This window comes from Otolemur garnettii, unplaced genomic scaffold (assembly GCF_000181295.1).
Source record: "Otolemur garnettii isolate 467f Iridium unplaced genomic scaffold, OtoGar3 scaffold00023, whole genome shotgun sequence".
NCBI lineage: Eukaryota > Metazoa > Chordata > Mammalia > Primates > Galagidae > Otolemur > Otolemur garnettii.
Genome location: NW_003852418.1, coordinates 22,449,745 through 22,461,440, shown reverse-complemented (window position 1 = coordinate 22,461,440; position 11,696 = coordinate 22,449,745). Strand labels below are relative to the sequence as shown.

At 51.0% G+C, this 11,696-nt stretch overlaps 1 protein-coding gene across 1 annotated transcript in view; it reads left to right on the top strand.

Annotated features, from left to right (window-relative positions):
• Window positions 1-1,009: 1,009 nt before the first annotated feature.
• ZBTB46 (zinc finger and BTB domain containing 46) overlaps window positions 1,010-11,696 on the top strand; it is a 43,552-nt gene continuing 32,865 nt past the window's right edge. The window contains exon 1 of the mRNA XM_003787784.3: window positions 1,010-1,978. Within this exon, the coding sequence (XP_003787832.1) occupies window positions 1,042-1,978 (937 nt within the window). The 5' untranslated portion in view covers window positions 1,010-1,041. The remainder of the gene's footprint in view (window positions 1,979-11,696) is intronic.

Below are 11,696 nucleotides of genomic sequence, written 5' to 3'. Positions count from 1 at the left end.
AGTGCTGAGTGAAGATGAAGCAGAGATTAGGGTGATGCAGACCCAGAAGCCAGGAGCGAGGTCTGGAATGACCTTCCCAGCTCTGCTGACATCCTGATTTTAAATGTCCAGAACCATGCTAGAGTAACTATCTGTTGTCTGAGCCATGAGTCTGTGACACTTTGTGATGGCAGCAGTGAGAGGCAGAGTCAGGCAAACATGAGGACGCTGAGTTTTGAGAGGGCCTGGGGAGGGGTATGCCTGGGAGGGATGGTCTTGAGTCTGCTTTAATTCTGTAAGCCAGGGCTGACTAGACAGGAGATTCTGGTCGCTTCTCCTGTGTTCCACAGATACTGGACACCATCTTCTGGGCACTGAGCTGGCCTTCCTGAAGCAGGGCTGGGACCCAGCAATAAGTCAGAACCTCCTTCCTTTGGGAAATTTGAGCCAGTTTGAGCTCATATTTTTGGAGATTTTTAGTACTAAGGCTATGGCTCTTACGGGTATTTTGTGTGTATATAATATATATTTTTTATATATACATAAAAGGGTGTTTCCTGAGGTGTGAAGAATGAAGGCCCCAACTTGGGTTATCGTACCTGGATTTTCAGTTTGGGAGAGAAAGTTGCTTTTACTGCTGCTGTGTATTTTCATTGCTCCTGGGATGTTCTGGTTGCTGTGAGTAGGGCTCTGCTTGGAAGCCCGTGTCCATTTGTGGCAGTGCTTGGCTGTGAACCTGGAAACATGCTTCAGATGCCCCTCCTCAGGCACATGTTTTGTGCCCTGTGGCACTTGGCCACTGTGCTGTGGATACAGGAATAGGTCCTGCCTCTGCACACCTGTGCACCCACTGGGTGTGCAGTGGCTCCTGTAACAGCACCTCTCCACATAGTACACCTATCCCCTCGGGCCTGCACAGGGCCAGGGGGGTAGGCGCCACCCTTTTCCTGCTCGCCCTACCCCACACGGCTGCTGTGTGCGGCCTCTGCCTGTGTGGCTCAGTGTGACCCTTTCATTCTCACCCCACAGAGTCCATAGAGGAGGCGACACCAGGACTTCCAAATGAACAACCGAAAGGAAGATATGGAGATCACATCCCACTACCGCCACCTGCTCCGTGAGCTGGATGAGCAGAGGCAGCATGGCGTGCTGTGTGATGTCTGTGTCGTCGTGGAGGGCAAGGTCTTCCGGGCGCACAAGAATGTCCTGCTCGGCAGTAGCCGCTACTTCAAGACGCTCTACTGCCAAGTCCAGAAGACTTCCGATCAGGCCACTGTCACTCACCTAGACATCGTCACAGCCCAGGGCTTCAAGGCCATCATTGACTTCATGTACTCCGCCCACCTGGCCCTAACCAGCAGAAATGTCATTGAGGTGATGTCCGCTGCCAGCTTTCTGCAGATGACGGACATCGTGCAGGCATGCCACGACTTCATCAAGGCTGCACTGGACATCAGCATCAAGTCGGATGCCTCCGATGAGCTTGCAGAGTTTGAGATGGGTGCCCCGGCTGGTGGCAGCACAGAAGCACTGATCTCTGCTGTGATGGCGGGAAGGAGCATCTCCCCATGGCTGGCTCGGCGAACCAGTCCTGCCAATTCCTCTGGAGACTCGGCCATTGCCAGCTGCCACGAAGGGGGTAGCAGCTGCGGGAAGGAAGACCCAGAGCCCAAGGCTGACGGCTCCGACGACATTTCTTCACAGCCCCTGTGGGCTGGAGATGTGGGCTTTGGGCCTTTGCACATCAAGGAAGAGCAGATTTCGCCACCTCAGTATGGAGGCAGTGAGCTACCCTCTGCCAAGGATAGCACAGTGCAGAACTCCTTCTCAGAGCAGGGTTCTGGGGATGGCTGGCAGCCCACAGGCCGCAGGAAGAATCGGAAAAACAAAGAGACTGTCCGGCACATCACGCAGCAGGTGGAGGATGACAGCCGGGCCAGCTCCCCAGGGTGCCCCTTCCTCCCGACGCCAGGCTGGCCCTTCAGTAGCCGAGACCTGAGTAAGCTTTTTGTTTATTGCAGGCGGGTTCAGCTGCCCCAGGGCCATGTTTTGGTGGCCTTTGGCTGTTCATTTTGTGGCAGAAGCAGTGTATTTCCAGGCCCTGTGTGTCTGTCCCCATTAGCACAGCACTGGTGTAACTGACACACAGCTCCTCAGGGGCTCCGGCAAAGTGAAGAGGCCTATGGTGGCAGCTGGGGTCTCCTTTGGCTCCTGTGGGTGAGGGTTGGCAATGGGCTTCTTCCTATGCATGTGGGGACCTCCTGTGGGACAGACTGGGATGTAGGTACCAGGTGGCTTTTAACCCTAGACAGCCTACCCCTTGGGCTTGGGGTATTGGCCATCGCTGTTGTAGTGGATATTGAAGGAAAACATCACACAAACACATCTTGTCCTTGAACCCTCAGCCTGTTTTGGCATGGTGTTATCACCACACAGCAGGTGGGACATGTGTGGGACATGGGTAGGGGGTCAGTTCAGAGGAAGTCACTCTGTGAAGCTGCCTTTGCAAGTGAGGCTCTAGTGGTTTGAACCAACAGATGGGTGTTTCTTCTTACAGCTGTGAGTGTGTCTGCACAAGGTGGAAGGTCTCTTCCTGGGTCAGGTGGAAGGTCTCTTCCCGGGTCCATAAACAATTTCCTATGTTTGTTTCAAGAGCTCTGAGCCTAGCTTTGTCAAAGCTGGCCCTCACACCTGAGTTATAGTTTCTTCTGTCACCCAGATGAGTAAATAGTCAGATGTTCACTGGGTTCCAGGCACCACTTCTGGTTCTGAGCTTATATCCCCCGCTGCCGGCAGGTGCATGGAGGATGCCCTCCCTGACTGCATGCTATATCTCCGGTCAGGGAAGGTTATTCGGAGCCAGGTGCAGTGGTGGCACTTTCAGTCCCAGCCACTGGGGCGGGGGAAATGCAGGACTGCCTGAGCCCCAGAGTTTGAGGCTACACTGAGCTGTGATGGAGCCCGGGAATACTGCACTCTGCTAGGGCAGCAAAGTAAGACTCTATCTCTGAAAAAAGGGGTATTGGATCAGAGCAGGGTGGGGGCTTCTGGGCATGTGCTGGCTGTGGGGAGGCCCTTCCAGGATGAAGGGCAGAAGTCAGCCTGGGGCACATCATGAGCAGTGCACAGGAGACAGCAAACCCTCAGGCCCTAAGCCCCAGGAAATGGCGCAAACACTGGGTGTGCGTTCAGGTGGCCTGCTCCCTGCCTCTTGGGCAGGCAGTGTAGGGGCCCCTCCTCTTCCCAAGCTGGGAGTGGGAGGGCAAGAAGGGAACTCTCAGGGCTGCAAGCTGGAAGGTAAAGCCAGCCCAGGTGTACTGTAGCTTTCCTTATTGTGATAAAATATGCATGACATAGAGTTTACCATTCTGGCCATTTTTAAGTGTGCAGTTAACTGACGTTAAACCTTTAAGGATAGGGATATGTTCTCAGAAACATGTAATTAGGCAATTTGGTTGTGCAAACATCACAGACACACCCACACAAAGCTGGGTGGTCTGACTGCTGCTCCCATGGACTGTGTGTGTGCACCTGCTGCTGCCCTGGGCTGTGTGTGCACCTGCTGCTCCCCTGGGCTGTGTGTGCACCTGCTGTTCCCCTGGCCTACCCCTGGTCTTTGTGTGCACCTGCTGTTCCCCTGGGCTGTGTGGTGGGGCTGCTGCTCCCCTGGGCTGTCTGTGCACCTACTGCTCCCCTGGGCTGTGTGTGTACCTGCTGCTCTACTGGGCTGTGTATGCACCTGCTGCTCCCCTGGGCTGTGTGTGTACCTGCTGCTCCCCTGGGCTGTGTGTGTACCTGCTACTCCCCCTGGGCTGTGTGTGTACCTGCTCCTCCCCTGGGCTGTGTGTGCACTTGCTGCTCTTGGCTACAAATCTGCACAGCTGCAACGCTTCTGAATGCCACAGGCAGCTGCAGCACAAGGGTGTTTGTGTATCCAAACAACCAAAACATAAGGCTAAGTTCTTTTGTCTCTAAACATATCTAAATGTAGAGAAGGTGGTGCCTCACGCCTATTGTCCCAGCTACTCTGGAGGCTGAGGTGGGAGGATTGCTTGAGCTCAGAAGTTTGAGACCAGCCTCCTTAAGTTAGTGACACACTGTCTCTCAAAAAACAAAAGATGATAAAAAATGTAAAAAATGGGTGGTGCCTGTGGCTCAGTGGGAGGGCACTGGCCCCAAATACTGAAGGTGGTGGGTTCAAACCTGGCCCTGGCCAAACTGCAACAAAAAAAATAGCCAGGCATTGTGATGGACGCCTGTAGTCCCAGCTACTTGGGAGGCTGAGGCAAGAGAATTGCTTAACCCCAAGAGTTTGAGGTTGCTGTGGGCTGTGATACCACAGCACTTTACCAGGGGTAACATAGTGAGACTTGGTCTCAAAAAAAAAAATTGTAAAAAATGGGACACTTGTATGAGCACTTTTCATAACTGGAGTTGCTCTGGGAGAGTCAGTGCATGGTGAATGGTATGCACCATGTAGATTTTGTAAACATTCTACATTTAGGCTTTGCAGAATCTATTTTAAAAATTGTGCTAGGACATTATGACAACTACAGTGTCATTAGGGATGGGAATTTTTCAGCTCCATTAAATCTCATGGGACTACTGTTGTGTATTCAGTTGTCACTGACCAAAACATTGTGATAGGGCACAGACCATATTCAGGCTGCTGTGCAACCATCTTACTATCTATTTCCAGAACTTTCTCATGATTCCAAACTGAAACTCTGTATCCATTAAACAGTAAGTCCCTTTTCCTCCTTCCCCACCTTAGAGTAACCAGGTAGTGGCCATTCTAGATGACACACTGTAGCTTCTGCTGCTCATCTTGATTCTAGTTGTTGCTGGGTGTCCCTGTAGGGTCAGACTCCTGGCTATGAAGAAACTACTGGTTTAACTCAGGGGTACTCGACCTGGGGCTGGGTGCTCGTTTGCAGCACCTTGGCCCCATCCACTATATGCTGTAGCACCTGCCCCAGATCCCCTACACCCGACACAGCAACCAAAAATGTCTCCAGACATTGCCACACATCCCCTGGGTCCCCTGCCCCAAGAATTATTGGAGTTTAATTGAGCAAATCAGAAGGACATTACATTTCTGAGCTGGTAGAAGGATGGTTCATTTCCTGGCAGGTGGGGAGCATGGCCTTCTGCCTGCTCCTGACTATAATCTCCCACTAGTTCCAACTGAAACATGAGAAGCAGCAGGCCCTAGTGAATGACAGGGCTTTGTGTGAAATGTTCTGATGTTCACAGCTGCGCTGCAGGGCCCACTGTCCAGGCCTTGGGGCTTCATCCCTGGTCCCAGGACACCTGGCTATGCAGGCCTTAAGTCACCCTTGGGTGATCTGCTGGAGGCCTTTATATTACCAGAGTTGATCATGGTTTTAAGAAATAGTGCTCTCCATAAGCCTGTGGGTTGGATGTTTTAAATGCAGTTGTCGAGCAGAAGGTGTTTTTAGGATCCAACAAGTGACTTTGGCTGTGTACTTTTGTTAAAGTCTGAAATCCCTTCAGTTACCAAGGCAACATGCAACTCTTCCGTCAGATCAGTCTGAGTTGCTAAGACAGGACATGAGGCTGTGGGCTTGTGCGTGGGATAGTTCTGTCCATGTTATGGTGGCCAGTTGTGCCTTGAGCCTCAAGCCATCTTCCTCCACCCCTGGCCCTTGGGCTAAGATTTGGAAGCATAAATTCTGATGTCTGATAGAGGTAATTTTGTTTATGTCAAAGATTCATTACATCTTAGAGAAGATGTATTCTTATTCCATCTATAGGAGAAAAGCCTTTTTGTAAAGAAATGTATCCGGTGGTGACTGTGGCCCATTGGGGCACTTGATACAGAGGCTGGGTGGCCAGTCCCACAGCTTGGCATCTGTCCTCCCAGGCCTCTTCCCTGCCTCTTGGTGACCTGTTAGCAAGCCAAATGCATTCTAACCCAGCCTCTTCCAGGACACAGTGTGCATTGAAATGTACTTCTGAGCTACAGTGGCTCATCTTGGTGAGAGCTTGTGGGAAATGGCATTAGCAGGAGTGGATCTGTATGTGATGCATAGGCAGGCCATGGTCAGGCTGTGGGCCTCCTGGCTCTGGCCTCATCTTCTGCAGAGGGAGTCCAGTAAGACTTTGACAAAGTGGATTCGAAGTTACTAGTTCAGAAGCTGGTAAAAGGACAGCCCAGGTGCCCCAACCAGATGTCCCATACACGTTCCTAAAGGCTTCAGCAGCAGTAGAATATGGGGGCTTTGTAAATGTGCTTGACTTTGGTGAGGTTGGAACTTGACACATTGGGTTTTTTTTTTTTTTTTGAGACAGAGCCTCAAGCTGTCCCCCTGGGTAGAGTGCCATGGCATTACAGCTCACAGCAACCTCCAACTCCTGGGCTCAAGCGAGTCTCCTGCCTCCGCCTCCCAAGTAGCTGGGACCACAGGCGCCCGCCACAACGCCCGGCTTTTTTTGGTTGCAGCCGTCATTGTTGTTTGGCGGGTCCGGGCTGGGGATTCGAACCCGCCACCTTAGGTGTACGTGGCTGGCGCCTTAGCCGGTTGAGCTATAGGCGCCGAGCCGACACATTGGGGTTTTTAAGAACACACCAGAACTATAGAGCAGCTCTGGGGCTAGGAAAACAATGGTCTGTGCAGGTCCAGCGTGGGCTGGAGGCCTGAAGCCTCCTTCCTGCCTGGGGTGGGAGCCGTGTTGCCCTGCCCACTTTGAAGATGGGTTCCCCAGCTAGCTGCTTCCTGTATGGCTCTGCCAACTTCTCCCCCAGCCCTTGCCCTTGCCCCTGCCCCTCCCCCATTCCTGCCCCTGCCTCTCCCCCTGTCCCTGCCCCTCCACCATTCCTGCTCCTCCCCGTCCCTGCCCCTACCCCGTCCCTACCTCTACACCATCCCTACCTCTACTCCTATCCCTGCCTCTCCCTCATCCCTGCCCCTATCCAGTCCCTGACCCTGCTCTGCCCCTGCTGAAGCCCAGACTTTCTCTACCTTTGCATCAAGAGTGGCTTTTCTCAGCCCCTTGGAGCCAATTACTGCAGATGGAGGAGAAACTGGCGAAGGAAGGGGCCAAGGTTGGTGTTCTCTCCTGTGTCCCTCCCAGGTCCCTTCTCATATCCCTTCCTGTATCCTTCCTGTGTCTCATTCCAGATCTCTCCTGTGTTCCTCCTGTGTCCCCTCCCATGTCTCCTTCCCATGTCCTGTCCTGGGTCTCCTCCTCACCCTCCAGGAAGGGGGAGGAGGGAGCACCCCCAGCTATCTTAGGCATTCTGAATGAGGTGGTTGCAGCCTTAACTGAAGGGAAGACTCATGTCTGACTGAGGACGGGAGCCCTCCAGCCCTCCTGGTGGCCCCAGGAACTCTTGAGTGCCATGCCCGTGACCTCTCTGGACAGCGTTTATGGAAAAGGCTACCTTGTCATAGCTCATCCCAGAAGTGTGGCAGGCGGCTGGGCGCCTGTGGCTCAAGTGGCTAAGGCGCCAGCCACATACACCTAAGGTGGCGGGTTCGAATCCAGCCTGGGCCCTCCAAACAACAATAATGGCTGCAACCAAAAAAATAGCCGGGCGTTGTGGTAGGCGCCTGTGGTCCCAGCTACTTGGAAGGCTGAGACAGGAGACTCGCTTGAGCCCAGGAGTTAGAGGTTGCTGTGAGCTGTAATGCCATGGCACTCTGCCCAGGGGGACAGCTTGAGGCTCTGTCTCAAAAAAAAAAAAAAAAAAAAAGAAGGGTGGCAGGCCCGGCCATGTCTATTAAAAGGAACTGTGTGAGAGGGTTTGAGAGGGGCCACAACACCATATGCTTCAGTGAGTTGCGGGCTGGGGTGGGTCCACTTCCATCCTCATACCCACAGGGTGTTTTTTTTTTGTTCTTTGGTTTTTTTTGCAGTTTTGGCTAGGGCTGGGTTTGAACCCACCACCTCCGGCATAGGGGGTTGGCACCCTACTCCTTTGAGCCACAGGCGCCGCCCAGCCACAGGGTGTTTTGGGGAGCTGGGCCAGGCCTGTGTTTTATGCCCTTCCTCATGCCTGGAGCTCCATTGAATCCTTCTGGTGTGTGTGGAGTCACTGTAGCCAGTACTGATCAGACTCATGACAGTCTGTTAGGGCAGGCTGGGAGGTGGAAATAGTGTGGGAGGCCATGCTGCTGAGGGGAGAGAGCAGCACAGGAGAGGGGCAGAGACTCACTGGGAGACCCTGATGTCCTCAGTGAGCCAGAAGGGACTATGGGGGTAAGGGGCCGTGACCTTCACTTCTGCACCTTTGCCTGGTCCGTGGCTAAGGGCTTCGCTGCCTGGATCGGCGTCCTTGCTCTCACTGTGCATAGCCTGGCCTTCCTTTGCCCCTGGACTTTCTAGATCTGGGTCCCTAATCCTGGTCAGGGGTTGGGCAGGGGCTTAGCAGAGGGCCACCGCTCCTGCCCTCTCACCTGCTCACCCTTACCCTCCTCTGACCGTCCTGCCTCCTCTGCCTTCACAGACCCTGGTGAGTCCACGTAGGATAATCTGAGATCCGTGACTTGATCACATCTGTGTGTCCATTCTGCCATCAAAGGTGACTTATCCAACAGGCTCTGGGGATCAGAACATGGGCATCTCTGGGGGGACATTATCAGCCTGCCACAGGAATATACCTGTAATAATGAGGTGTTTTGGGGGAAAACTGCCACTCCTGTTTTCTGTTTTTTCAGGTATAATATATATACAATAAGCCACACAGAATTTTAGGTGTATAGTTTGGATGATTTTTTGTTTCCCATAACATTGCAATGGGAAAATAGTTAAATTTAGAGCTGAAAAAAAATGAAAGAGGGAGCATGTCTGCTGCCCAGGTGCTCCAGTTGTTAACATTTTGGTGTGGTTGCTTTATTATATATTTATCCATTGAACAACCCAAAACATCTTATTTTCAATGCGTTTCAAAGTACTTTCTAGACATCAGTGTACTCCACCTAGATGCTTCAGCAGGCATTTCATAATTAGAGTAACGTGTGTTTATGTCTTTTAACTAAATTTCATACACCATGAAATGCAGCGATCCCAAGAGTACCTCTTGATAATTCTGGAGGAGTGCAAGTCCCTCACCTACTCAGATGCAGGACTTCTGGGGAGTCCCAAGGGCCCGCAGCCTTCCATCCTAGATGGATTTTGCAGGATCTGTGCTCTGTGCAGGTGAAGCAGCGTGGAGCCCTGCCTTGTGAGGTGTCTGTCTGCATCAGTGAGTCTGGGCCCCCCCCCATGTCGCCCCCACCTCCCTGTAGTTCGTCCTTTTTTGGCTGTGGTGTTATTTTCCCTTGTTGGGCACTTCCTGGGTCTGCCATCCAGTCCCTTCATAGACTTCTGGGCTGTTGCCAATTTTTGCTATTGGGAAGAAAGCTTCTGGGGATATTTTAGCACACTGTTTTGTGGATGGTATCTTTACTTCTCTTAAGTAAATACCTGGGAGTGATGTGGCTGGGTCATGGAGGGTGTTAGATTTATATAAACCACCAAACTTTGTTCCTGAATGGCTGCACCATCTGTGGTTTTCCTAGAAGTCCTACCATAGATCCCTGCTCCAAGTTGGGTTTGGTGTGTGGCTGGAGGTTGGCCTAAAGGCCACCCTGAATGTGGTGTTCAGTGCCCCAGAGCCACTACCCCAGCCCATCTTTTATCCATTGAGTTGCTTGACTGCACGGCTGTGCAAAAGCTTAGTAACCAGGTATGTGAAATTAAAGAGAATTTCTTATATGATGTGAGCATGTTTTGGTGGTTGTAGTAAATGAGGAAGCTTGGTTTTAACATGGATAAGAAACATAGCGCTTTAGAAATTAAGAGTACATGATAAACACTTGTAAGAAGATAAACTTTCAGACACGGTGTATCCATAATCATTTTCCTGTATAATTACCTTTCTCTTCTTTAATTTTTCTTTTTCTTTTTGAGACAGAGTCTCACTCTGTTACTCAGGCTGGAGTGCCATGGCTCATCACAGCTCATAGCAGCCTCAAACGCCTGGGTTCAAGCGATCCTCCTGCCTTTGACTCCTGAGTGGCTGGGACTGCAGGCGAGCACCATGACACCTGGCTAAGGTTTTTTATTTTTAGTAGAGACAAGGTCTTGCTCTTGCTCTTGCTCAGGCTTTTTTCAAACTCCTGGCCTCATGTGATATTCCCAGAGTGCTAGGATTAGAGGGGTGAGCCACCATGCCTGGCCAGACCAAATTTTTTTACATGATTTTCAACTTAGATTGTTAATATAAATATAACCCGAATTAAAATTCTGGTTTTAGGTCAGATGTGGTGGCTAAGGCCTGTTATCTCACTGTTTTGGGAAGCTGAGGCAGGAAGAGGCAGGATCGCTTGAGCCCAGGAGTTCGAGGCTGCAGTGATCTATGATCTCACCACTGCACTCCAGCCTAGGTGACAGAACAAGATCCTGTCTCTAAAAGTTCTGGTTTTAAAATCTAGTAAATACCTGGGCTCAAGTGATCCTCCTGTCTCTGATTCCCAGGCAGGAAGTTTTTAGTTGTAAGCCTGTTATGGATTGAATTTTGTGTCGAATCCCTAACCCAGTGTGGTTGTATTTGAAGATCGGCATTTAAGGAGGTAATTAATGTTAGATGAGGTTGCAAGAGTGGGCCCTGATCTGACAGGACAGTGTCCTTATGAGAAGAAACACTGGAGCCTGTGCACACTTAGCTCCCTGGAGTCGAGAAGAAGCTGTGTGCCTGCTGAGCCATGTTGTGGACTGAGCCGTCCACACCAGGGAAACCAGCTCTGAGCTGCTTGGCCCTCATGCCACTGCTCTGAAGAATCTTCGCTAATGATATATACGTTTCTGATTCAGAGGTGTTTGCGGATACTAGCTGATGGACCTTAAGCTGTCTGCTCCAACCTGGAGTGCCCCCTCCCCTCCCCTGCCTTCATGCCCCTTTGACCCCATGGTCCTGGTCCCAGTTCCTGTCTGTGTGGTTGTGATCTCAATTCCTGTCTCTGTGTTCTGATCCTGAGTCCTGTCCCTGTGGTTCTGATCCTAAGTTCTATCAAGGACCATAGTTGAAAATACCCTTTTCCTGGAAGAAAGTGCTTCCAAATCATGTATATGATAAGGGATTGATATCTAGACTATATAGGAACTCCTACAATTTAGCAGCAAACCAAAAAAACAACCCATTTCAAAAATGGGCAAAGGATATAATAAACATTTCTCCAAATGACCAGTGAGCACGTGAAAAGATGCTCAACATCATTAATAATGAGGAAATACAAGTCAAAACTATAGGAGATGCCATCTCACACCCATTAGCAAAATACCAATTTTTGGCTGAAGTGGAGGAAATAGAACCTTATGCCCTGCTGGTGAGGGTGTCAAATCATGCAGTCTCTGTGGAAGACAGCATGAGAGTTTTTTGTTTGTTTTTGATTTTTTGAGACAGAGGCTCAAGCTGTTGCCCTGGTAGAGTGCCGTGGTGTCATAGATCATAGCAACCTGCAACTTGGGATCAAGTGATTTTCTTGCCTCTGTTTTTTTATTTTTAGTAGAGATGGGGTCTTGCTTTTGCTCAGGCTGGTCCTGAACTCATGAGCTCAAGCAATCCACCCAACTCAACCTCCCAGAGTGCTAGGGTTACAGGTGTGAGTCACCACGCCTGGCCAGCATGAGAGTTTTTTTAAAAATTAAAAGTAGGCCCGGCGCCTATAGCTCAACCGGCTAAGGCGCCAGCCACGTACACCTAAGGTGGC